This window comes from Balaenoptera borealis (assembly GCF_965194805.1).
Source record: "Balaenoptera borealis genome assembly, chromosome: 2".
Taxonomy (NCBI): domain Eukaryota; kingdom Metazoa; phylum Chordata; class Mammalia; order Artiodactyla; family Balaenopteridae; genus Balaenoptera; species Balaenoptera borealis.
The window spans coordinates 8,450,901-8,475,238 of record NC_138867.1 but is presented as its reverse complement, the minus strand read 5'-3'; the positions used below and the strand labels follow the sequence as shown (position 1 = coordinate 8,475,238).

The 24,338-nt window shown below is 41.2% G+C and overlaps 1 protein-coding gene across 7 annotated transcripts in view; it reads left to right on the top strand.

The window, feature by feature from the left end:
• SEMA5A (semaphorin 5A) overlaps window positions 1-24,338 on the top strand; it is a 506,976-nt gene that overhangs the window by 230,864 nt on the left and 251,774 nt on the right. For all 7 annotated transcript variants that reach the window (XM_082382606.1, XM_082382605.1, XM_082382601.1 and 4 more), the window contains one exon: window positions 7,263-7,308. In XM_082382606.1, coding sequence (XP_082238732.1) covers window positions 7,263-7,308 — 46 coding nt within the window. The remainder of the gene's footprint in view (window positions 1-7,262; window positions 7,309-24,338) is intronic.

Below are 24,338 nucleotides of genomic sequence, written 5' to 3'. Positions count from 1 at the left end.
CTTTCATAATTAGTGGAGGTCAGAGTTGAGTTTTATAGTGTCTCTAGATAAAATGAGTCATTTAGTTAATATGCTCATGATGGCTCAACCTTTTCTTTAATGCTGGCTGAATTTTATTACTTTACATGAAGACACAAATGAACTTTGTCTATTAAGGCCATCACTGCTACCTCAGAGAATATGTTGTTGTGCTTAGTGATTTGCTGCTAATAGGCCACTGGGGGATGTGATGAGAGGCAGGAATGAGTTATTCAGTCCTATAGTCAAAAAGAAATACACTCTGGTGAAGAGGGGAGACCACACACTCAGGTATCTAGTGGGGGAAGGATGAACTTCACAATTGTCAGTTTCTATCTGCCAAATTAAATGGCTTTGTGATTTGAATTATTCAGTTTATTGGATTTCTGTATTCCTCATATATCACTCCTACAAGTGATAAGGTTACTACATTTGAATGTGCAATGTCAAATTTTATCCCAAGGCATTTGAAAAAAAGTAAGTTCACACCAAGGGAAGAAGATCCCATACTTTCATTTACTATGGTCATAAAATTGAACCTTTACAGCCTGATTAAACTCTTGCTTTGTACTTCTATGATGAGAGGGGGGACCTGGCAATGGAGACTAGCTCCCCTAAGCTACACAACTAATACGCTCCTAGAATCTAATCTCTTAACCTTCTGCACCACTGCCTTTCTCCCTGAAGAATAGGGCAGTATTCCTCATCACTACATATTTACATCTAGGGGTGTTAGGAAGATTAATGAGGCCGCTTAAATACTTTGGGTTGCTCAAAGCATTGCCCTATTAGAGAAACTGACCTTATGTGAAACATTCGGTTAGCATTCGCTTTGGCTGGGAGCCAGAACCATTACTCCTTCTTGTTGGAAAGGTTGGTAGCCTTTCTTGTGAACCTCACATATATTGTTTTTCCTCCTCTGTGTGCTTACAATTATAAGATAAAGTGGTTGCCTCTTCTGCAGTGCCCTGGAGAGCAGCCACTTGCAGGGGACCATAGATCTTACTTTAGTGCCCAAGTGACCCAGCATTTGGGAGTATCCATTTTTTATTCCCTTTAGAAGATTTTCTTTCTTTTTGTAACCTCTAACTTCATAGGTCGTTGACCTAAACTGTGATGGATCAAGCTGTTGGGAGATTTCTGGTCCCTCATGTTGCTAGATGAGCTGGAATTTTTCCAAGCAAAAATACTTGGCATTGTATTTGGAACCAAATAGTTAGAGGACAGGGTTTTGAGAATAGTAGAATCCACTCTATGTTTTGTCAGATTCTGAGGTCCAGGGAGGTGATTAGGGAATTCCACAAATTTTTCATGTATGTTTCATCTTTCACAATTTTTAAAAAATTGTTGAGAGGAGCTTCAAGATGGTGGAAGAGTAAGACGTGGAGATCACCTTCCTCCCCACAAATATATCAGAAATACATCCACATGTGGAACAACTCCTACAGAACACCTACTTAACGCTGGCAGAAGACCTCAGACTTCCCAAAAGGCAAGAAACCCCCCATGTACCTGGGTAGGGCAAAAGAAAAAAAGAAATAACAGAGACAAGAGAATAGGGACGGGACCTGCACCTCTGGGAGGGAGCTGTGAAGGAGGAAAGGTTTCCACACACTAGGAAGCCCCTTCACTGGTGGAGATGGGGGGTGGCAGGGGGGAAGCTTCGGAGCCACAGAGGAGAGCGCAGCCACAGGGGTGCGGGGGGCAAAGCGGAGAGATTCCCGCACAGAGGATCAGTGCCAACCAGCACTCACCAGCCCGAGAGGCTTGTCTGCTCACCCGCCGGGGCGGGTGGGGGCTGGGAGCTGAGGCTCGGGCTTCGGAGGTCGGATCCCAGGGAGAGGACTGGGGTTGGCTATGTGAACACAGCCTGAAGGGGGCTAGTGCGCCACGGCTAGCCGGGAGGGAGTCCGGGAAAAGTCTGGAACTGCCTAAGAGCCAAGAGACCATTGTTTCGGGGTGCACGAGGAGAGGAGATTCAGAGCGCCGCTTAAAGGAGCTCCAGAGATGGGCACGAGCCGCGGCTATAAGCAGGGACCCCAGAGACGGGCATGAGATGCTAAGGCTGCTGCTGCCGCCACCAAGAAGCCTGTGTGCGACCACAGGTCACTCTCCACATCTCCCCTCCCGGGAGTTTCCTTAATTTCACTTTCAGATTTTTCATCGTTAGTGTATAGGAATGCAAGAGATTTCTGTGCATTAATTTTGTATCCTGCTACTTTACCAAATTCATTGATTAGCTTTAGTAGTTTTCTGGTAGCATCTTTAGGATTCTCTATGTATAGTATCATGTCATCTGCAAACAGTGACAGCTTTACTTATTCTTTTCCGATTTGGATTCCTTTTATTTCTTTTTCTTCTCTGATTGCTGTGGCTAACACTTCCAAAACTATGTTGAATAATAGTGGTGAGAGTGGGCAACCTTGTCTTGTTCCTGATCTTAGTGGAAATGGTTTCAATTTTTCACCATTGAGGATGATGTTGGCTGTGGGTTTGTCATATATGGCCTTTATTATGTTGAGGAAAGTTCCCTCGATGCCTACGTTCTGGAGGGTTTTTTATCATAAATGGGTGTTGAATTTTGTCTAAAGCTTGTCATGAGTAGTGCTAAGACTTGAATTGTCTCAAAATGATTTGTAAATGCACCTGTGAATGAACAGTGATGATGAAATAATTGTACTGTAAGAATGATTCCTCTGTGTGTGTGTGTGTGTTTGGTGCCAGTTAAAATAGAAAGAGACATTGGATGACTGGTGATGCCATTTGGCACAGTGGGATAAGGGACAGCAAAGTGGAGGGAGGATCTTGTTTCTAATCATAAGACTTTCTCTGAATCCTAATAATCTTGGATAAATCACAGTGCACCTCCTAATTTGCAGAAGTTTCCTCATCTAAAAGTTGAGGGGTATATACTTTCTAATGACAACCTAGCTCCAAATTCTTGGGTTCTATGATTTTTTTAGGTCAAAAAAAATTGAGGATGGGTTAAAAAATCACCACCTTACATCTTGTAACCCAGGAAATACCAAAGGAAAAGTTTAAATCTTTGGTGCTTCTCTTTATTAGGGTTTTGGGCATGGTGATGGTGGTGGTGGTGATGGTATCTCATAATTACTGTGTTGTTTTTCCTAGTAAGCATGCCCCTCTTCTCTGCCTCTTCTGTTCACCTATTGAATACCTCTGCCATACTGATTGATTACTGATGAGATGGTTGTGAGGGTACCATAGTTCTCAGGTGTCTGGGGAAGGAAGAATAAATGGTTGAAATCCACCTGGGTAATGCCTGGGGGAACAGAGGGGTCCCTTTTCAGACTGTTGGGACCTGAGAGGCAGAAGTGGCCAGCAGAGTTAGATTTTGTTGGGGAGATACAGGCTGAGAGTGTGGCATGTTTGTCATCGTAAATCAGTGTCTACCTGTCTCAGTTCATTTGGGCTGCTCTTACAAAATACCACAAACTGGTGGCTTATAAACAACAGACATTTATGTCTCACATTTCTGGGGCTTGGAGGTCCAAGATCAGGGTGTCAGCCTGGTTGGGTTCTGGTGAGGGTCCTCTCCTAGGTTGCAGATGGCCGACTTCTTGCTGCATCCTCACATGGTGGAAGGGGCGAGGGAGCTCTCTGGAGCCTCTTTTATAAGGGCACTAATCCCATTTGTGAGGGCTCCACCCTTATGACCAAATCACCTGCCAAAGGCCCTACCTCCTAATACTGTCACCTTTGAGGGTTGGATTTCAACATACGAATTTTGGGGAGAAATCAACATTCAGACCATAGCACTTCCCCTGTGAAAAACACGTGAAAACGGGACCCAGCATTTTCAGAGAATGAGCTCTATACCTCCTTCAACCCTTAGCACAACGAGAGAGACTTTGAACTTTTCTGTCCAGTCACCCTGCCCATAGCTGTACAGAAAATCATGGACACTACAATCTTCTTTCCTCAATGATATGAAGGCCTTCCAGCTTTTCCTTAGTGTATGAGAGCTGCCTTTCTAGAAAGTTCTCAGAGACAGATACTGTAGTGTGGGCATTCATGCTTGTATATGTGTATGTGTGCGGGGCAGGGGCGGGAGGAGAGAAAGAGAGAGAGAGAGAGAGAGCCTTGCAATATCATCAAAGCTCTGAACTAATTCATTGATTAAAAATATGAATGGCTTCTTTTTTGGGACTATTTGTAGAAAAAGTTTTTCTTAAAAGAGCCAGTGAGTTGGAAAGAGTGTGATGACTGGGTCCCAGAATGAAGACAAGATAAACAGTGTTATCTTCTTTCCTAAAAATCCAGTGGTGCCGCCACCATCCCTACTGACAACAACCCCAATACCCGAACACACAGAGGTAAATGTGCCCACTTATGCCCGTAACCTGCCATTGCTGGAGGGCGGAAATGCTCTTTCCTTCTCCCTAAATGGAGAAGATGCTGAGAATTTCAACATGGCTGGAAATTTTAATATTTTCCATAAACTGCCTAGAAGTAGCTACTATTAATTGAGTGCTGGTAATGGCTCAGACACCATTCTAAGTGTTTTCCTTGGCTTTAAACCTCACAACAACATCAGGGGGTAGATATGACTATTAGCTCCGTTTTACAGTTGAAAAGATTGAAGCATACAGTGCTCAGCTTCCTCCCCCCCCCCCCAGGTTGTCTGGTGGCAGAGCTTTGGCCTTTGCACAAATGTTTTTTTTTTCTTAACATCTTTATTGGAGTATAATTGCTTTACAATGGTGTGTTAGTTTCTGCTTTATAACAAAGTGAATCAGTTATACATCTACATATGTCCCCATATCTCTTCCCTCTTGCATATCCCTCCCTCCCACCCTCCCTATCCCACCCCCCTAAGTGGTCACAAAGCACTGAGCTGATCTCCCTGTGCTATGCGATTGCTTCCCACTAGCTATCTATTTTACGTTTGGTAGTGTATATGTGTCCATGCCACTCTCTCACTTCGTCCCAGCTTACCCTTCCCCCTCCCCATGTCCTCAAGTCCATTCTCTAGTAGGTCTGTGTCTTTATTCCCGTCTTGCCCCTAGGTTCTTCATGACCTTTTTTTTTTTTTAGATTCCATATATATGTGTTAGCATACGGTATTTCTTTTTCTCTTTCCGACCCAGTTCCCTCTGCACGACAGACTCTAGGTCCATCCACCTCACTACAAATAACTCAATTTCGTTCCTTTTTATGGCTGAGTAATATTCCATTGTATATATGTGCCACATCTTCTTTATCCATTCATCTGTTAATGGACACAAATATCCTTAACCACTAGGCAACACTGCCCCCCGCAGTGGAGGGGCAGGGGCTGTTGGCAGCTTCCTGCTGCTGGAAGCCCGCGATGAAGCCAGCCTGAGGGTAGGGAGCCGTGGCGCTCATAGAAGCAATGAGTGCGAGTGCGTCGGGGCCAGTAATTGCCTCTGGGGGCTCTTCCAAGCCCCTCATCTTAAAGATTTATCTGTGTGTACGTGTAGATCTCTAACGTCTCTTAGAGCAGTTGTGCTGGTATCTGTTCCACATCACGTGAGAGCCTGGCGACTCTTCGAATGCCAGGCGGCCTCCAGTGGCGTTTACCTTGGCAGCTCGGCTCCGCTCCCCCGTATCTGCGCTGAGTTCTCATTCCTTCCGCTGCAGGACGACCTTTCTGGTGGAAACCTTGCCTCTCCAAGGGGGCCGGCTAAACAGAAGTAGACTCTGCTGCCACATTCCCTCCTCAAAGGCATCCTGAGCTCTGCGTAGAGGGCTGATTCGACTGTAAGGAAGGAGAGGGGACGCTTCCCCCAATGGCTTTGTGAGGGAAGCGCCACGTGCCACGCACTGCTTCTCTGGTGTTGTTTCCGAGGTTAAATTGGAGGCTCAGAAAGAGTGTGGTGAACAAGCCATTGTAGTGGTTGAGGAGGCAGTTTTCAGCGTGCAGGATGGCAGTGTTCCCGTGGCGGGGGACACATTGTGAGAACCCTGAGCGCGCAGGGGCCGCTGCCTGGGACTCGTGAGCCCGCCCTAAAGGTGAACGAAATCCCTTCTCGTCCTCCGGCAGTGTGCGCATGCGTGCTACTGGTAGCAGCCAGCCCGGGATGGGGTCGTCCCTGTTGATTTGTGCTCCAAAACACAAATTGCATCCACACCATAGGGATGTTTCTTGGTTCTCTCAGGGCTGTGCCCATGGCCTGACGTGGCTGTCCCTTGTCACCTCTACTGGGACACTGTGTTCACTTCTGACATCTGCCCGCCTTCCCAGGGAATGAAAGTCATTTACTTTTGTTTCCTGCTGGTGCTGAGTTTTGTTATTCTCCTGATGCCATAGTAATCACCTTGGACCAGTCCATTATAACAATAGCCTCAGCTTTTCCGAGACCCCTCCCCACTCATGCGTTCTTAGGGGCTGCTTCCCACTACATGCCAATTTCTCCCTGCCGTCGTTGTTCACACCTGGGTGGACTTTCTCCTCCATCCATCCCTGGGTTGCTGTTCCTGCTGCACCAGCTTCTCATCTGCATGATGTTAAGGAGACGTTCGTTCATGGCTTAAGCTGGAGGCCAGTCCCTTGTTTCTAAAAGTTACAACGGTACAGTCCAAAGTCTTATGTGACTGCTATCTACATTTCCCCCCGTGCTCTGCTGATGTCTGTTGTGTATTTCACCGTTCTTCCCCTTCGTTGTTGAAAGCTAATCGCTTCCTTTTCTCTGACTTCCTCTTTCACGCTTGGGCAGCCAGAGCTGACTCTTTCAAACAGTCAGACAGACAAGTTCGTGCTTCTAAACTTATTACACACTGAATCCATCCAGCGAGGCAGAGTGGTGTAATGCTCAGACCATTGGTGAATTCAAAACCTGGATGTGTTTTAATTATACAACATGGTGAATGTAGGTGATATGTCAGGATGAAGGCTCGTGAAGAGTGGTTTTATATCATCTTGCTCAACTTAAATTCAGTTTCAGCATCAAAGACCCACTTCCGTTTGTCCATTTCACATCGATTAAGAGAGCTGATTAATAATTTAGATATACCTTAGTCCCCACCCCTTTATTCCTTAGCTTTCTCACCAGTCTCAAATGTGTGTTTCTGTTGACGTATTGAACGCCTCTTTGAACTCTGAGTTCCAAGGAAAACTGTGTTACACACAGTCTTAGCAGGAGATTGCTTCGGGAGCCAAAAATTGTTAGGTTTTTTTCCCCTTGTTCTCATAATTTTTACAAACTGTAATTTTTTTAGATCTATTAAAAATGAAACTGCTCTCTTTTTGTATTTTGTAGAAACTACCTCTTCAGGTTACAGCTTGAGGATTTGTCTCTGATCCAGGTAGGTGCAATTTATTTTTCTCAAACTTTCATTTTCCATCTCAATTAGCTCCGTGTTTGAGGGGACGAAGACAGAGGTATGTGAAGGTATTAATCGAGCCAGAGCAGGCCGTTCCTTCCTCAGCGGGTCAGGCCGCGGGACGCCTGGCTGCCCTCTTTGACATGAGTCGTCACCTGCTTTAATTCCCAATTAGCCCTTTTCCTACTGTGCGGCCTCTCCTCCTTTCATGGGTATCATCCTGATTTACTCTTCACCAAATGACAGATAATTTGAAGGGCGTTTCCTCAATGTTAGGAAGTGGCCTTTTCCCCCTTGTTAGAATCATCATTGATTATTTAGTGTGATGCATCCAGCCGCCATATTCTTGTAAAAATCAGCCCCCTTTAGGAAAACATCTTTGTTTCCTCTTTATTATTTATAATTAAATAAATATGACTCTACGGCTTAAAAACCACATATAACAAAGAATTAGTGACGATAGATAAAAATGAAATTTACCTACTTGTGTTTTTTTTGCGGTTTGGAGGAGGAGGCACCTGAGATGCTTATGCCTGAACGGAGTGTTTATTTTAGTGGCGGATCTGAACCACAAAGGCCCACTTTGCCCTTTTATTCTTTTAGAAGGGTCTCCTTGGAGAAGGACAGGGTCATGGCATAAATATCCACTTCACCAAGATTCTGGAATTCCCCATGGAGCACGCCAGAGTCCTTGGGCTGTGTGTAGTTTGGAAAAATTCTTTAATCACCCTCATCTACTAGAGTTCTAAGAAGTGATTGGAGAGAAGTTTATATTATTTTCTTCTCTTACGTGATGCTGATATTTGTGAGCATTCACGAAACTTTAGATCTAGGGTTTAATATTAGATCCATGTTTTATTCACCAGGGATTTAAAATAAGCCAGTACCCCCCAGAAAACTAATATTGGTAAAGCACTTTGAAGACCCATAGACCTGGATTTTGTTATCTAGCTCTGTGACTCCCAGCAATTGTGGGTTTCCTCATCTGTGGAATGGCCACAAAACACTACCAACCCCATACTGTCTTTGCTAGAATTAAATAAAGTAAGGCATGCACAAGAGATAAGGCATAGTACTTTTGCAACAAATGTTAATTGCTTTTGTTTTTTAAAAGTGATAACAATAAATAATAACTTCTTATAATTATTTCATCACACTGGACAATGAATTGTCTTTCCACTGCAATTTGGTAATATAAGTGTTATTTCATCACACTGGACAATGAATTGTCTTTCCACTGCAATTTGGTAATATAAGTGGTCTTTAAATGAGTTGATCATTGGTAAAATTATGAGTGTATTAATAAGAACTCAGAATGATCAGCAGTTAATGCAGAATACCATTTTAAAGCTCTGGTTTTAAATAATCTTTTATAAAATATATAGATCATTTGATAGGATTATGCTCATTTTGATTCTCAGGGTATAGTATATTATTTGGCATATTGCGTGTGCTGAAAAAGTGAAATGTGCAAATATGTGTGTGTACCAATGTATGTTTCCATATACATGTGCATTGATTTCCTAGTTTCCCAGCTCCTTTGGCTGAGAGGGTCTAGGATATTGTCATTCCAATAGCAATGAGCACACTTAGTACCCAGTACTTGGTTTCTAAATTTCATTCTCCATTAAAACGAACCAAGCCTTGGGACTTCCCTGGTGGTCCAGTGGTTAGGACTTCGAGCTTCCACTGCAGGGGGCGTGGATCTCTGGTCAGGAACTAAGGTCCCACATGCTGTGTGGCCAAAAAAAAAAAAAGAACCAAGCCTTCTTGGAGAAGTAGCTGATTCCAGGGCCTGGACAACCAAAGTTCCAGATAAGCCTGGAAGATTTTGATGTTTCAGAAATTAAGGGAGTATTCAAAGAATGATGAGAGCAGGTCAAAAGGATCTAGGAGCCAGCTTGACGTGGGCTTACTGAAGAAATCTGGGACAATTTGATTGTTAGAATAAGTAATGATAGTATCAGGTTATAGCACAGTGAATCAAATATTAGTAAATACTATGAGTAAATACTAACATAAAAATAAATGAATAAATAAACAAATGAGACAGAAGGGACTGCTCTTCCTTACTCTAAAATGCCACCTAATAAATGTTGAAGGAATGATTTAATTAGAAAATTATAATTTGGCAACCCTCACACTAAAAACTGATTCAGGCAAAAATGATCAATGGATGCAAAATTTGTGGGTGAGAGTTTGATGATGACCAAGATATCTATATAGTCTCAAAGTCTTTACCTATAAAATACGTATTAATTGCCAGAGGAAAACTTGTGACTTGATAATGAAGATAGCTGGCCAGTACCGTGATAACCAACTAGTTAAAGGTACTTTCACTAGGAATGGGGCAAAGAGTTAGTGTAAGCTTCCTGATTAGATGCACTGAAAAGGCCACAGCAAGATTTCTATGATATTAAAGCCAAAAATTATAACCAGTTTCATCATGAGGAACCATCACACAGACCAAACCTGAAGGCCATTCTACAAAAAACTGGTCTCTACTCTTCAAAAATCACCAAGTCAAAAGAAAGAAGAGCTATTCCATCATAAAGGGAAAAAAAAATACACATGTCAACTGAATGAAACATTTGATTTAAATTGCATCTTGGAACAGGAAAAAAATTTTTTCTTGTTATAAAGGACACTCTTGGGACAACTGATGAAATTTTACTGTCTGTGGAGAAGATAGTAGAAATGTATTAATATTAATGTCCTGACTTTGATAACTGTAATGTGGTTATGAAGGAGAATGTCTTTGTTCTTTGGACAGAACTTCTGAGATAAATAAGGGTGAAGAGTATCATTTCTGAAACTTATTCTGAAGTGATTTAAAAAATTACTGTATGTGTATATACATATATGTATATGTGTTTATGGGCATACACATGCACACACACACACGCACGCATGCATGCACACAGAGAGAAAGAATGATAAAACAAGTATGATAAAATGTTAATGAGGGAACCCTAAGAATCTAGGTGAAGGGTTTATGAGAGTCCATTGAACTTTGCTTGCAACTTTTCTCGATGTTATTTCAAAATAAATAGCTGCAAAAAATCAGGCGATGCATTTGCCATTACTGTGTGTATAATGTTATTTTAGGGGCAAGGGAACTAACTGTAGTTTCCTCATTATTGCTTCTCATTGTCATGACTACCTTTTGGTGGAAATCAGGTTGAGGTTACTGATGAAATTGAAGTGTTCTTACTGAGGTTTGGAAAACTCATCAGCATCACCTCCTGGTAAGAGAGAGCACAGTCTGCTGACATAGGGCCAAGCAGGACGACAGGGGCTTTCCGAATAGAAGCTTTGACAACACGGCCCTAATAACAGATGTCAGACCACGCGGTGCGGTGGGTACACACAGCGCAACCCTCCTCTGTTGTGTTTCGTGGTTGTGTACGATGCTCTACAGCCTGCCTTTCACTCACTGTGGAGAGAGGACTCTGGGAATTCTTCAGGACAGACTGCTTTCCGTACATGTCTCCAGTTAAGTTGTCCTTTTGATTTCTATGAATACTTTATTTTAAGTTAAATGACCGTTTCTAAGGGTGACAAAAAAGACTGGCACACTGATCAAGAAAGGGCTGTACTGGTGTTACAAACAGCACTGTCCAGTAAAGACATAATGTGAGCCTCGTGGGTAGTTTAAGATTATCTGATGGTCACATTGAAACAAGTACAAAGAAACAGGGGACAATTTTTTTATTGAGGCATAGTTGATGTACAATATTATATAAGTTTCAGGTATACAGTATAGTGATTCACAATTTTTAAAGGTTATATTTCATTTATAGTTATTATAAAATATTGGCTGTAGTCCCTGTGCTGTACAATATATCCTTGTAGCTTATTTATTTTATACATAGTAGTTGGTACCTCTTAATCCCTTTGGGGGAAATTATTTTTAATAAGATATTTTACTTGTTATATCTCAATATCATTTTAACATGCAATAATTCCAAAAAATTAATGAGGTACATTTCTTTATTTTAATTGTATTAAGTCTTCGAACTCTGGGGTGTATTTCACTCTTAGAGCACATGTGGGTTTGGACTAGCCACCCTTCAAGAGCTCAGTGGAGCCGTTGCTACCCAGTTGGACAGTGCACTTTACGATCATGGGGAGTAGAAGCGTTTGTGACTTGTACGCCTTCAGTTACGTTGTAGAAATATTGTTTTCTCCAGGGACCATCCGGATTAATTTGGATATAGTAGGCTAAAAATTTTCTCCTTCCTTCTCTCTTTGAAGATAGAAAGTAATTGTTGAAACATGGGAAAATGAGGAAATGAAGATGAGGCAGGAAAAGCAATTTGCATAAACAGTGGAGAGCATTAGAACTGAGAATGAGTGACAGCCCTTATTTAACACCAGACAAGGCTTCATTTGACCTGGCCCCTCTCTGCCTGACAGCAGGGTCCACTTCCAGTGGCAGCTCCCCATCACCTCGGGACGCTTCCCTGTGTCTGTAACGCCAAGTTGCTTATAGCTTCCCAGACTGGAGGCCATTTCCCAACTTTTAGCACCTACTCATGTCCTCTTTCTCGTCAACAATCTTAACCCCATCCTCTTCTCGATCTAGAAGAAGACTGCCAATCCTTCGGTCTCACTTTAACTGTCACCTCTTTGTAACCCACCTTGAGTCTGTTTGGGCTGATGACCCTCGGGTGCATTTCATAGCCTCAGCCTTTATTTCTGATGAGCCCCTCTTGTCTCAGGTTGAAATTCACTCTATGCTGTGAGGAGGGTTTGATTTCTTGTCTCCTCAGTATTAGATGAAAGTAGATCATTAGAGGCAGTTACCCGGCAGGTGATAGACTCAAGACAAATGTCTGTGAAAGTCTGAATCCCTTGATATTTAATAAATATGTTCACTCTGCAACTTTTTAAAACTCATCATTAGTAGGGCATGGGTGAATTTCATATTTTTGTCCCTAAATTCAAGAGAAGGACAGTAATGAAACCCAGCGACTGGAGCAGTGAGGAATGCCTGCTGGACGAGGCATCCTAAAACACACGTGTGCACACTCTCACCCCACAGGAAGCTTCTAGGACAGTACAGGTAATCCCTGACTCTGATCCACTCCTTTCTCATGTACCAGTCACCTGTCTGCTCGATACTGCTCTGCACTTTTCTTCTGCCCTATATTCTTCTGCCTGGACTTTGTTTTAGGATCAGTAATGAGAAAGCAGTTGTTGAACAAGGTTCCTTTGTTTTTCTTCTATCTAGTGATTTTCACAGAGTTCTAAGCCCCCCCCAGTCAATGACCCCAAATTCGATGTGCTAGTGTGTGTACTTCAGCCGGCACAGTTCCCAGCTGCAGCAGGGGCACGAGGCACACCCGTGGTGCATCCTTCCATCTTCCCTTCCTCACACCAAGGTGGTCCCCACACAGTGACTTGATGATCCCAACTTCTGTTTTTAGTGAGAGGAGAAGAAGGGTCCCAGCTCTTGTTCCTGCCCGAGAGGTGAGGGCAGGGTGGGCCATGGGCTGCCGGCATTATTCACAGGAGCACGTTGTCCATCCAACGTGGTTGTGCCTTGTGGCTCAGCTTGTGGAACCGTGCGGAAACCCACTGATGAGAAAAATGGACTTTTGTGACGTGGCTTTAGAGTGAGAAAATGAACTGTGAGGTCAGACTGCCTGATAAGCTTGATACCAACCACAGTCCGGAACGGGCATCAACAGAACCCCGAATCAAGAGTTCTTTTTCCCTTTTTCTCCCTAATAAAGTTGAGACGTCACTAGTGGAGTTTCTGAAGCAGTCAAGATTTGAGCAAGGATCGGGTCGGTACATGGTTATTATTACCCCCAGTGAACATTATCTGTTTGAGGGAAGTCTCTTAGCATCACCACAAAAATATTCACATATAAATATACCATGTGGTAGAATGGCTCTATATGGAATATTGTGATTTTCAAACATACCTCAGTGTATTAAAGTAAAAGACCAAGAGTTGCTTTGAAGGAAACAAAACCTGTTTTTCATCAATGACTGGAGAATCAAATATTCATGTGACGTCATTTATAAGGTGTCTTTCCACTCTGAGGCTGTGATAAATCTCCTTGCAACTCACCGTGTGCTGAAATGTAGACATCACGTCTTGGAAACCAGTCACTTTCAGGCACAGTGATAGAGGATGTGGAGGTTTCCCATCAGGCATCTCTCCTACTTCTTGTCATGGTAACAGATCCGGCTCTTCAGCATCACTTTGCTTCTTGCCTTGATCACAGCGGTTATGTTACAAGAACAAAGCTTTTTGGAAAATATAAAAATGCAGCCGACCCTAAGACGAATTGACAGCATTTGCCCATCTGGGATCGTGCCTGGGATGGCCCGAGGTAGAGGTGCGCTGAGCACGGTCCTAAGAACACAAAGAGACTGCAGCTCATTTCACCTCAGTGTCTTCCTAACAGTCTTTTGGGAAATAGCTCAAAATCCATTTTTATATTGTTTTGTTACTGAGGGAAAGGTATTCACAGCTTGTTTCTCACTCATGACTGCTGGAATAAGCAGAAAAATTGCAATCTGTGTGCCAGTTTACCACCTGCCTCTGTCCGGTTTCTAAATTGAAAACTGTTAAGTCTCTGACGACCTGGTCAATATTGGTGGAGAATTCTCTCCAAAGTTAAGGTAAATGTTAACTTTGTTTCTTGTATATTTGGGTTTGGGGAATTGCCTTTCAACTCCAGTCATTTCTAAATTGGTGTTTCTCAACTAGGGGCTGTTTTACCTGCTGAAAACATCTGGTTGTCACCCCTGGAGGGGGACATGCTAGTGGCGTCTAGTGGGTAGAGGCCAGGGAAACTGCTAAATGTTTTACAATGCACAGGTCAGCCCCTCCCCGCTCAACAAAGAATTTCCTGGCTCAGAATGCTAATAGCACCAAGGTTGAGAAACCCTATGTTAGGTTTTGAAGAAGCCACTTTTTGAATCTGTGATGTTAACATTTCTTGATTGAATCCAGAAGATCTTTGATATGCTTGGGGAATTTTCCTCTTTAGATTCCTTTGTATATTTAACCAAACACGTGTATGAGCCCTTAGTGGCCATTTCTAAAGAAGCTGCTGGGATTCTTGAGTATAAATTGCTTCCTTTTATTAATATGAAATTAAATTTAAAAATAGAGTCAATTTATAATACCAGTACCCTCTCTAATGGGTCATAACAATTTGATGCAACTACCTTCTGTTGGAATTCTTCTGTATAATTTAAAAATGATATTTTAATTAGTAATTTAGAGTAACTATTCAAATGAGATATTTGTATTAATTTTTAAAATCTTGTCTTATATTTATATTGGACAAGGGGAGACTGGTCTCCCATGTAGTTAGCCACAGTCATGATTCTAAACTTTCTTTTTTGCCTTCTTTATCAAATATGTTCTTGAAATCATAGTGTTATAGAAGTGGCAGGGATCTTAGAGATTAAAGAGCTTAGAGATCTTTATTAAAACCTTTCAGGGTTTCAAAAACTAAGACTTGACAATCATAGTTACAGTTTTACTGGAACACAGCCATGCCCATTCACTTGCATATTGCCAGCCCATAGTCATCATTAATACATCTTATTGGAACACAGACATGTGCATTCCTTTGGATGTTGTCTATGGCTGCTACATCAACTGGGTTGACCAGTTGTATCAGGTACTGTCTGGGATACAAATCCTAAAGTATTTACTATCTGATCCTTTAAGGAAAAGTTTGTCACCTGGTACTAGTATAGATCAAGTTCTCAGTGAGTATTTCCTGGTGAGTGAACACAGGATAATGCAGTGTAATTCTTTGTCTTTGTTTTTGCTTTTCTTCGGACAATATTTGGTTGTTTGGACAACTGTGTTAATTTTGACTCCCTGGGCTATAATTTCATGGTCCTCCCTAGACTGTGACCCATAGGTTGGGAACCCATAGTGTCACCACTCACCCCCAGATTCTTGTCTCTTCCACTCCCTTGGTGAAAATTCTCTGTCAGGAGCTGTTTTATCTACCTGTTTATTGAAACACATTTACTTTCCTTTTCTCATAACTTCCTGGAGGATTTATAGTTGCTGATGTACATTTTGTGTAGATGAGGACTCAGATTTTACTAGTTTCAGAGAATATTAGTCACATTGAATTAATGCTGTTAACAAATATCCCTTCACTCTCAGTGGCTAAACGCACACTCAGAAGCCTTATTTCTTACTTACATGACGATTGTCCAGGGCAGCAGCTATAGGGGCTCTGTTCTGTGCTGCCATCCGGGAGCCCAGGGTGTTCTGCTTGTGGTGCCTCCATCTTCAACCCACGCCTCCAGGGCAGCGTGGAAGAAAGTGTGGAGGATCATGCAGAGGAGATCTACATGGGCCATGCCAGGGAATGGCATGCCTCCCTTCCGCCCAGTGGCCACCACTAGGTCACGTGGCCTCAACCAACTGCAAGGAGGCTGGGATTATAGTTTGTCTCCATACACGGGAAGAAGCAGAAAACTCAGACCTTCAGACATCCATCGGCATGCATTAGCATTTTCTCCCAGAAGGTGCTAGAAAAACAAGATTAGCACCGAGGGATGCACTTAACTGGTCCTGTTGTCTGCGCCTACCCTCTGCCATTCCAACAATTCTAATTTTTTACTACACACACAGATTTATCCACGCTTCTAACATTTCTGTAAATAACAAAGAAGGGATACTTTGAACAAACCACTTAACCTCTTTGGACCTCAGATGTCTTGATGGTGCGTTTGGAGAGCAGAGTCAGGGAGAAGCGTAGGCTGGATCATCCCTGCAATCCCTTTCAGCATTAAGATCTTAATATGTGCCATCCTTCTGCCGACTCTTCTTTCTGTCACTGCTTGAATGCGACTCCTGGGTTCCTCCTTCTTTACGGAAAACTTTCCCTGTAACGGGAAACTTGGCATGGTGCTTATTCGATGTAACTTTAATGACCTAATCTGTCATAAGATAATGAGGACAACAGTAATAGGAGACGGTGTTTACTGTGCCCTTACTGAGTACTCAGCTCTTCACATACATCATCTCAGTTTTGTTTTCTCGGTGGCACTAAGGTGTAAGTATTATTTTCAGTATTTTACAGAGGAGGAGTTGAAGCTTGGAGAGTTTATGTGATTTAGCCAAGATCACCCAACTGGTTTGTGGCAGAACTATGATTTGGATTGGGGCATGTTGGGCCCCAAAGCACAGTCTCTTAATCACGTACACTCTACTTTATCGTAGTCATTAGTGCTGACTGCCGTACCACCTGTGGTCGACCACTGGCATACAATGGATACAGTTGTTAATTTATAATTATAATTTGTATCTGGACTTTCAGTCGGATTCCCTGGAATTCTGACACAGAGATTCCCATGCTTGTGTTTTATTGAAGGTGTGTTCTCAGCAGGTGAATATGGCAGAGAAAGGAACAGGTCGAGAATTTACTCTCAGCTGGAGTTCAGCATCAGCCTGATCCCAGGGGAACTCCAGAGCATGAATGGAATCTCAGTTGGTCGCCTCTGAGGCAAGGGGATGGTGATTTATCCCCCCTTGGCCTTCAGTCATTAGCAACAGGTTTTTGAGTTTGGGCAGGGGGTGGGTGTTGAATCTCCTGGCAGAGTGGTTCTCATCAGCCAAGAGCAGTTCTCCGGAGAAGGGGGCAGCCTGAGTCAGAATCCGTCAACACAGCAGCCAGAGGAAGGTGCACTGGCTTGTGAGGAGAGCTGGGCAGGGCGCCAGGAGCACTCACTATAGTATGTACCTCAGTATTTGTAGGTATCTTACTTCAGCTTGTCCTGATGTTCTAGACCCTGACTGCACAGACACTGGTCCCCACCACCAAGAAAGCAAAATGTTTTTATGTCTTCGAGAAAAAAATGCAACACATACTTGATTATTGAACGCATTCTGTTGCGTTGTACACGCCTTATTTTTTAATAATTTTTCCTACCCATTTCTGAATTTATTCTTCATTTGCAGCCTCAAAAACTAAATTGAAGATGCATGGATATTTTTCTTAGTCATGTGTATCATTTGGTTTCATGAAACGAGGTCAAGCAGTTTCTGTAAGCCAATAGCAAACACTGTCCAACAGTCACAGGCTGTAGACAAATGGAGGGGTCCATTTCGTTTATCTAAAATGCATTTCTACTTCTATTTCAAAAGTGGCCCCAGTGCCTGGCATAACTGTTGAACGATGAGCATATGCTCACAATTCTCTAGTCTGTTTCTTTTTCCTTATTTGTGTGCCTCTCCCAAAATGCTGACACAAACAGATAAGCCAACGTACCGGGAAAAGCCTTCGTTTCAAATTTAAGTAATGGATTTCTTGTTTGGGTAAGAGATTATGTATCCTGGAAGCTGGAGTGTCCCGGCTACCTAGGGGCCAAGGGAAAATGAATAACAAGGGAGAAATATAAATGAAAAAATGTGAGGCACATTGGCACACCTACTGCTCTCTGGAGTGAATGGATTGAAACTCTTGACTTGGTGATTCTTTAACATTCTTTGTCATCCTGAATTTATTCAGTGACTGTGATGGAGTTGGCGAGAGTAACTGTGGATAGAGCTGAGAGGGGTTCTACCTTTGCTTAGTATACACCCATCAAACTCTCCTTCTGCTGTTCTCACATAGCTAACCTTTTAGAGTTTATATAATACTTCTTCATTAGGTCACAATATTTAATCTGTTTGCATCATTTCTTACTAACTTGGAGGCTACTCAGCCTCTTTCGAATTATAGGGTATGATGTCTGTTATGATCTTATGTGGGTTGATTGTACAGTTTAACTCTTGAGGTTCAAGCCTATTTTCAAGATTTGGGGGCAATCAATTATTATTTACATGTTTTCTAGAGGGCACAGAGGCAAGTTACCCTATGAGAGTTCCTATTATAAATATTCTATTTATAAGAAATGGGTATAACTATGTATGGAGTTGTGTTAACTTTTGCAGTACAAAGACCTTGTAGAGTCTTTTGCTGAAAATTTTTAATTATCATTTTAATAAAGGAATATTTAACTCAAAGGTAGTCTTAAAGTATAGCCATCAGTTTCTGGTTTAAGAAGGAGGAGAGAACCCATGTACTGACCTTACATCCATCAAAACTTAGCATTTAAATAAAGATAAAGGTGCATAAAGGGAAAAATTCTATGAAGAACAGAAATGGAATCATATATATATATATATATATATATATATATATATATATATATACCAAATTTGAAGGTGTTTTTGAGAAACAGATTTTTGGAAATTTGGAAAGATAAAAAACAGAGAAAACTGCAGTACAAAACATGATGGTAAAAGCCAGATAAAACCAAAACTAATTACTTCAGGTGAATCAGTAATAGTTCAAGGAGTATAATAGGATATTAAAGAAATTCCAAATGTTATATTCAATGAGAATCAAGAAAATATTGTAGATATTCAGTGAGAAATGGAAGACTGAACACTCAGGATTATCTCAGTTCTTCTCTGACACACCATTCTGAGGACATAAGACATATTTTTTTTAACGTTACAAGCCCACAAGAACAAGTAAAATTGGAGAGGAGCTAAAACTATTTGAGGTTTAGCTAGAGGCCGAGCCTCCAGTAGATGGCTGCTGTTCAGAAAGGGAGAGACCAGTTTTGGCAGTCACAGAGAGGTGTAGTCACAAATTAAAGACTTAACAGATCAAATGGACTTTAAAATAAAGACTGTTACAAGAGACAAAGAAGGACACTACCTAATGATCAAGGGGTCAATCCAAGAAGATACAACAATTGTAAATATATATACACCCAACATAGGAGCACCACAGTAGGTAAGGCAAATGTTAACAGACATAAAAGGAGAAATTGACAGTAACACAATAATACTGGGGGACGTTAACACCCCACTTACATCAGTGGATCAATGGACAGATCAGACAGAAAATCAATAAGGAAACACAAGTCTCAAATGACACATTAGACCCAATGGACTTAACTGATATTTATAGAGCATTCCATCTGAAAGCAGTAGAATACTCATTCTTTTCAAGTGCACATGGAACATTCTCCAGGATAGATCACATGCTGGACCTCGGTAAATTTAAGAACATTGAAATCATATCAAGCATCTTTTTTGACCACAATGCTATGAGATAGAAATCAACTACAAGGGGAAAAAAACTGCCAAAAATGCAGACATGTGGAGGTTAAACAATATGCTACTGAACAAGCAATGGATCACTGAAGAACAGGCTCTGAGAGCAGAGTCCTCATGAATAGGATAAGTAACCTTACAAAAGAGACCCCAGAGAGATCCCTTTGCTCTTCCACCATGTGAGGTTACAACACCGTCTGTGAACCAGGAATCTTGCCTTCACTGGACACCTAATTTGCCAGCACCTTGATCTTGGACTTCTCAGCTCCCAGAACTTTGAGAAATAAATTTCTGTTCTTTATAAGCCACCCAGACTTTGGTATTTTGTTACAGCAGCCTGAACAGACTAAGCTAAGACCATTATTATTACCTTCAAGAAAAAATAAAATTGTTTTGAGACACTTATCTTATTCCATGGCACATCTGTGAGTATGTGTGAGTATACATCTGTGAATATTGTCATAGTCATAAATATGTAAACATGGAGTATCCAAGCAGAATTATAATAAATCCATACTGAAAAAGTGGAGGTGGAAGGATGTGTATGTGTTGATGGGGGAGTGGGATAAGTTGGAAAAGGAGCCAGTAAATGATATTTTTAACTGAAGCAATCAAGAAACAGCAATGAAACCGCATTATTTAGAGACTTGGAGATAAATGCCAAAATAGGCCAGTGAAAGAGTTGGAAGTTCTTACTTAGAACAGTTTATGGGCCACAAAATAGAGGGCTTTCTGTGCTTAGCACAGTCTTCTGTGTTAAGCCCTGTACTTGTTTAACTTTAGTTTAAAAAATAATATAAAGAAAGATACTCTATCCATAAAGCATGAAAAGGCTGCCATGGAAAGGAGAAAACCATTATCAAGAAAGAATTCATAGAAATAAACATATGGTGTCTCATATATACAATTCATCAAAAATATGCAGAAAGAAACTAAAGGGTTCCATAAAATGCCTTTAAGAAGAAAATAGATATTTTTTATCTAAATCACAAGGTTAACAACTGGAAAGTGGTTAGTTATGTGATGACTATTTTTATCAAAAGGAAAAGTAGAAATGCAATTATAAATTCTATGAGAAAACAAAGATAAATAATAAATATACAAGAATATACTCCAAATATAAAACAAACTTTTTAAAAACAGGATGTAAACAAATATAAAACAAATATAAATATAACATATAACAAATGTAAACATAAAATGAATATAAAACAAACATTTTAAAATATAAAACAAACTTTTCTAAAAACAAGAATATACGCCAAATATAAAATAAACTTGGAATGATTTTTAGTATGAGAAACTGAAAGCAACAAATGTGGATAGAGCATAAAGACTGCAGATTTTATTTGTATGTAATTTCTTAAGATTTATTATAGTTAATGACACAGTCAATTTTCAATAATGTTTACTTTTCCCCAACAAGTGATTTGTCTTTTATGAGTGGGATATTTTGCTGGATAAATCCTCATCTTCTGTCTTCTATATTTCTTTGAGAATCAAGCTAAAAGCAAGCTTAGATTTTAAAATTGGTCCCATTTCAAAATATTTTATATAGGGTTTGTTAAACTTTGTAATTGTCAAGAACTGTTTTTTTTTACTTGTTTTTTCTGATTCTTCTTAAATAACTGAGCCAAGTTTTACTACCTGGAAACATAAACATGTTCTGTAAAGAAATATGTGGTTAAAAAATAAACAGCAACCTTAATGACCTCATCCTATACGTGTTTAAAACTTTATTTTCAAAATTTAATAGTATCTTTTAGGAATGTTTTAGCAGTTTATATGTATGGTGAAGAAATATGAAATTTAGACGTTCCTTCAATTTGATTTCAAGTTCCTTTCCTTTTTTATATTTAATTTATATTTATTATCTGAAATAAGTAAGTTAACCGGTGCTCATCTCTATGTGGTGGGTGGTTTGGATTCTCCTTTTTAAACTTTACTGTAATTTTCATAATTGCCTGCCATATATATGCATTATTTCTAGTATCATCAAAGGCTAATAAATTTAAATAGACTCACGAAGGAAAAGAAATCTGATTTCAGAACTTCTTTTTTTTTTTTTAATGAACCTGGGAGGGAGACTTTTTTTTTTTTTTTTTAATTTTTTATTTATTTGTTTATTTATGGCTGTGTTGGGTCTTCGTTTCTGTGCGAGGGCTTTCTCTAGTTGCGGCAAGCGGGGGCCACTCTTCATCGCGGTGCGCGGGCCTCTCACCATCGCGGCCTCTCTTGTTGTGGAGCACAGGCTCCAGACGCGCAGGCTCAGTAGTTGTGGCTCACGGGCCTAGTTGCTCCGCGGCATGTGGGATCCTCCCAGACCAGGGCTCGAACCCGTGTCCCTTGCATTAGCAGGCAGATTCTCAACCACTGCGCCACCAGGGAAGCCCTGATTTCAGAACTTCTTGCTGTATTATAATTAGAGTTTCTTGAGGGGTCCCTATCTCTTCCTCTCAGCTTGAGCCCAGTAGAGCAGTCAGAGAAGAAACTCTGAGAGAATGGATGCATATCTTCTTTTCCACCCTCAACACGGTTCCCTGCAGTGCCAGCAAGTGACTTCAGATTTCAAACCTGCACAGCAGCTGTTTCTGTCTCAGTTCTAAAGCTTTGGCTTTGTCTGGATATGGTTGACATTACTGTTAAGGCAGCTTAGATACCTGTGATCTGGGATCACGCCTTGATGATCATTATGAATCTGCCCTGAGAAACAGCCCACAATGGTCATGAGCAGAACATGACAATGAGAATGAAATTCAATGCTGTTTCCATCACTATCTGCTTCTTAGTCCCATCGTAAAGGTACAGCAGGTCTGAGATTCCATTTGGCTTATGTGATGGTTCAAGTACATGCAGTTGACCCTTGAACAGCATGGGTTTGAAATGTACAGGTTCACTTATGTGTGTATTTTTTTCAATAAATACATCCTGCAGTACTACGTGATCTGTGGTTGGTTGAATCCAAGGATACAGAACCGTGGATATAGAGGGTCGACTTAAGATATTCCATGATTTTCGGCTGCATAGGGGTCAGTGCCCACCCCTCGTGTTGTTCAAGGGTCCACTCTAATGACTTTCGAGTATCTAGAGAATCAACAGCAGGAGGGTTAACTGAAAGAGTCCACGTTTTAGCCTGTAAGGGGCATATGTCATTGCCTTGCTTGTTTATTTTTCTTCTGGGATTACCAGGACCCCACTCTCTGTGATTCTGGCCGTATTGCCAGTGACCTGGTATGGTAGGTTGAAAAAGGGCCCCTCAAAAGATCTCCATGTCCTAATCTTTGGAACCTCTGAATGTTACCTTATTGTGACAAAAATTCAGTGAAGTGAAGAATCTTGAGATGGGGAGGTTATCTTGAATTATATCGGTAAGCCTTAAATGCATTAATAAGTGTCCTATTAAGAGTGAGGCAGAGGGAGATTTAACACACACATGCAGAGAAGAAATCCGTGTGAAGATGGAGCAGAGGGAGACTTGAAGAGGTTGGCCTTCAAGGTTGGAGTGATGTGGCCACAAGCCAAGGAATGCAGCAGCCACTGGAAGCTTGATGAAGTAAGGAAGAGTTCTTCCCTGGAGCCTCTAGAGGGAGCTTGGCCCTGCTGACACCTTGATTTTTGATCCAATGTTACTGATTTCTGACTTCTGATCTCCAAAACTTTGAGAGAATAAAAGTTTATTCATCTATGCCACCAAATTTATGGCATTTTATTACAGCAGCCACAGGAAAGTAATGCACATGACCTCTATTTCTTATATCTTGCAGTCAGGCTGGTGACCCAGGAAGCCTAATAAGAGTATCCAATCTCCTTGCTCCAGGGTTCTGTAAATGACCCAAGTGCAGCTAATTAGTTGCCTTAAAGGACTTTAAAATATGCCCTGAAAGAAACAAGGCTAATCTCTTTTCTTTGCAATCATGAACTTGAAGGATGATGTCACTATAGGCTATGTGCAGCCATTTTGTCACCATGTGGTGTCTGCTGAAGAATAAGGCCCAACAGAGGCTATCATAACTAGAAATCAGCACTGTTGAATTCTTACAGCATACTTTGAATCCCTGGGCTTGTCTGTGCTTGAATCTGGGTTTCTCATATTGTACTTCCCAGTTACAAAATATTTTAAACCTTTTGCTTTTGGCTTAAACCAATTGGAGTTTAGTTTTTATCACTTGTCACAGTGATAGTGACAAGTTCTAAGGGCTTGGTTAAAATGATTTTAATTTTGTCTGATGTTAATGTTAAAACTTCTCAAGATAGATTAGAATGCCAGTGTACTCTTTATTTTGAGACTCCTGAAGCTTATGCATTTACCGCCTAAAATTTGTCTACCCTTTGAGAAAAGAGGCTGTCTTAGAGCATTGGGTCTAAAGTGTGATTTGGGTCACCAAGTGTGATTATCTTCTGTTTACAATAAACATTACCATTGGTTAAGGGAGTCACTTAGCTCTGAGAAACACACTTGGCTTATAAATACAGATCTCAAAGAATTCATTTGGAAGTCACATTTAGACCAGGCAGTTCTGTCCTTTAGAAAGCATACAAGTTAAGTCTGAACATACGATCCTTTGGGTGGCATATTCATTTCCTAGGGCTGCTGTAATAAATTACCACAAATTTCGTGGCTTAAAACAAGAGATATTTATTCTCTCCCAGCTCTGGAGGTCAGTAGTCTGAAGTCGAGGTGCCAGCAGGACCACACTTCCTTCAGAGGCTCTAGGGGAGGAACCGTCCTGCCTCTTCCAGCTTCTGGCGACTCCAGGAGTTCCTGGGCTTGTTGGTGCATCACTCTGTTCTCTCACTCATCTTCATATGATCCTCTCCATGTGTCAGAGTGTCTCAAATCTCCCTCACCTTTCTTGTATAAGGATACTTGTCATTGGATTTAGGATTCATCAGATAATCT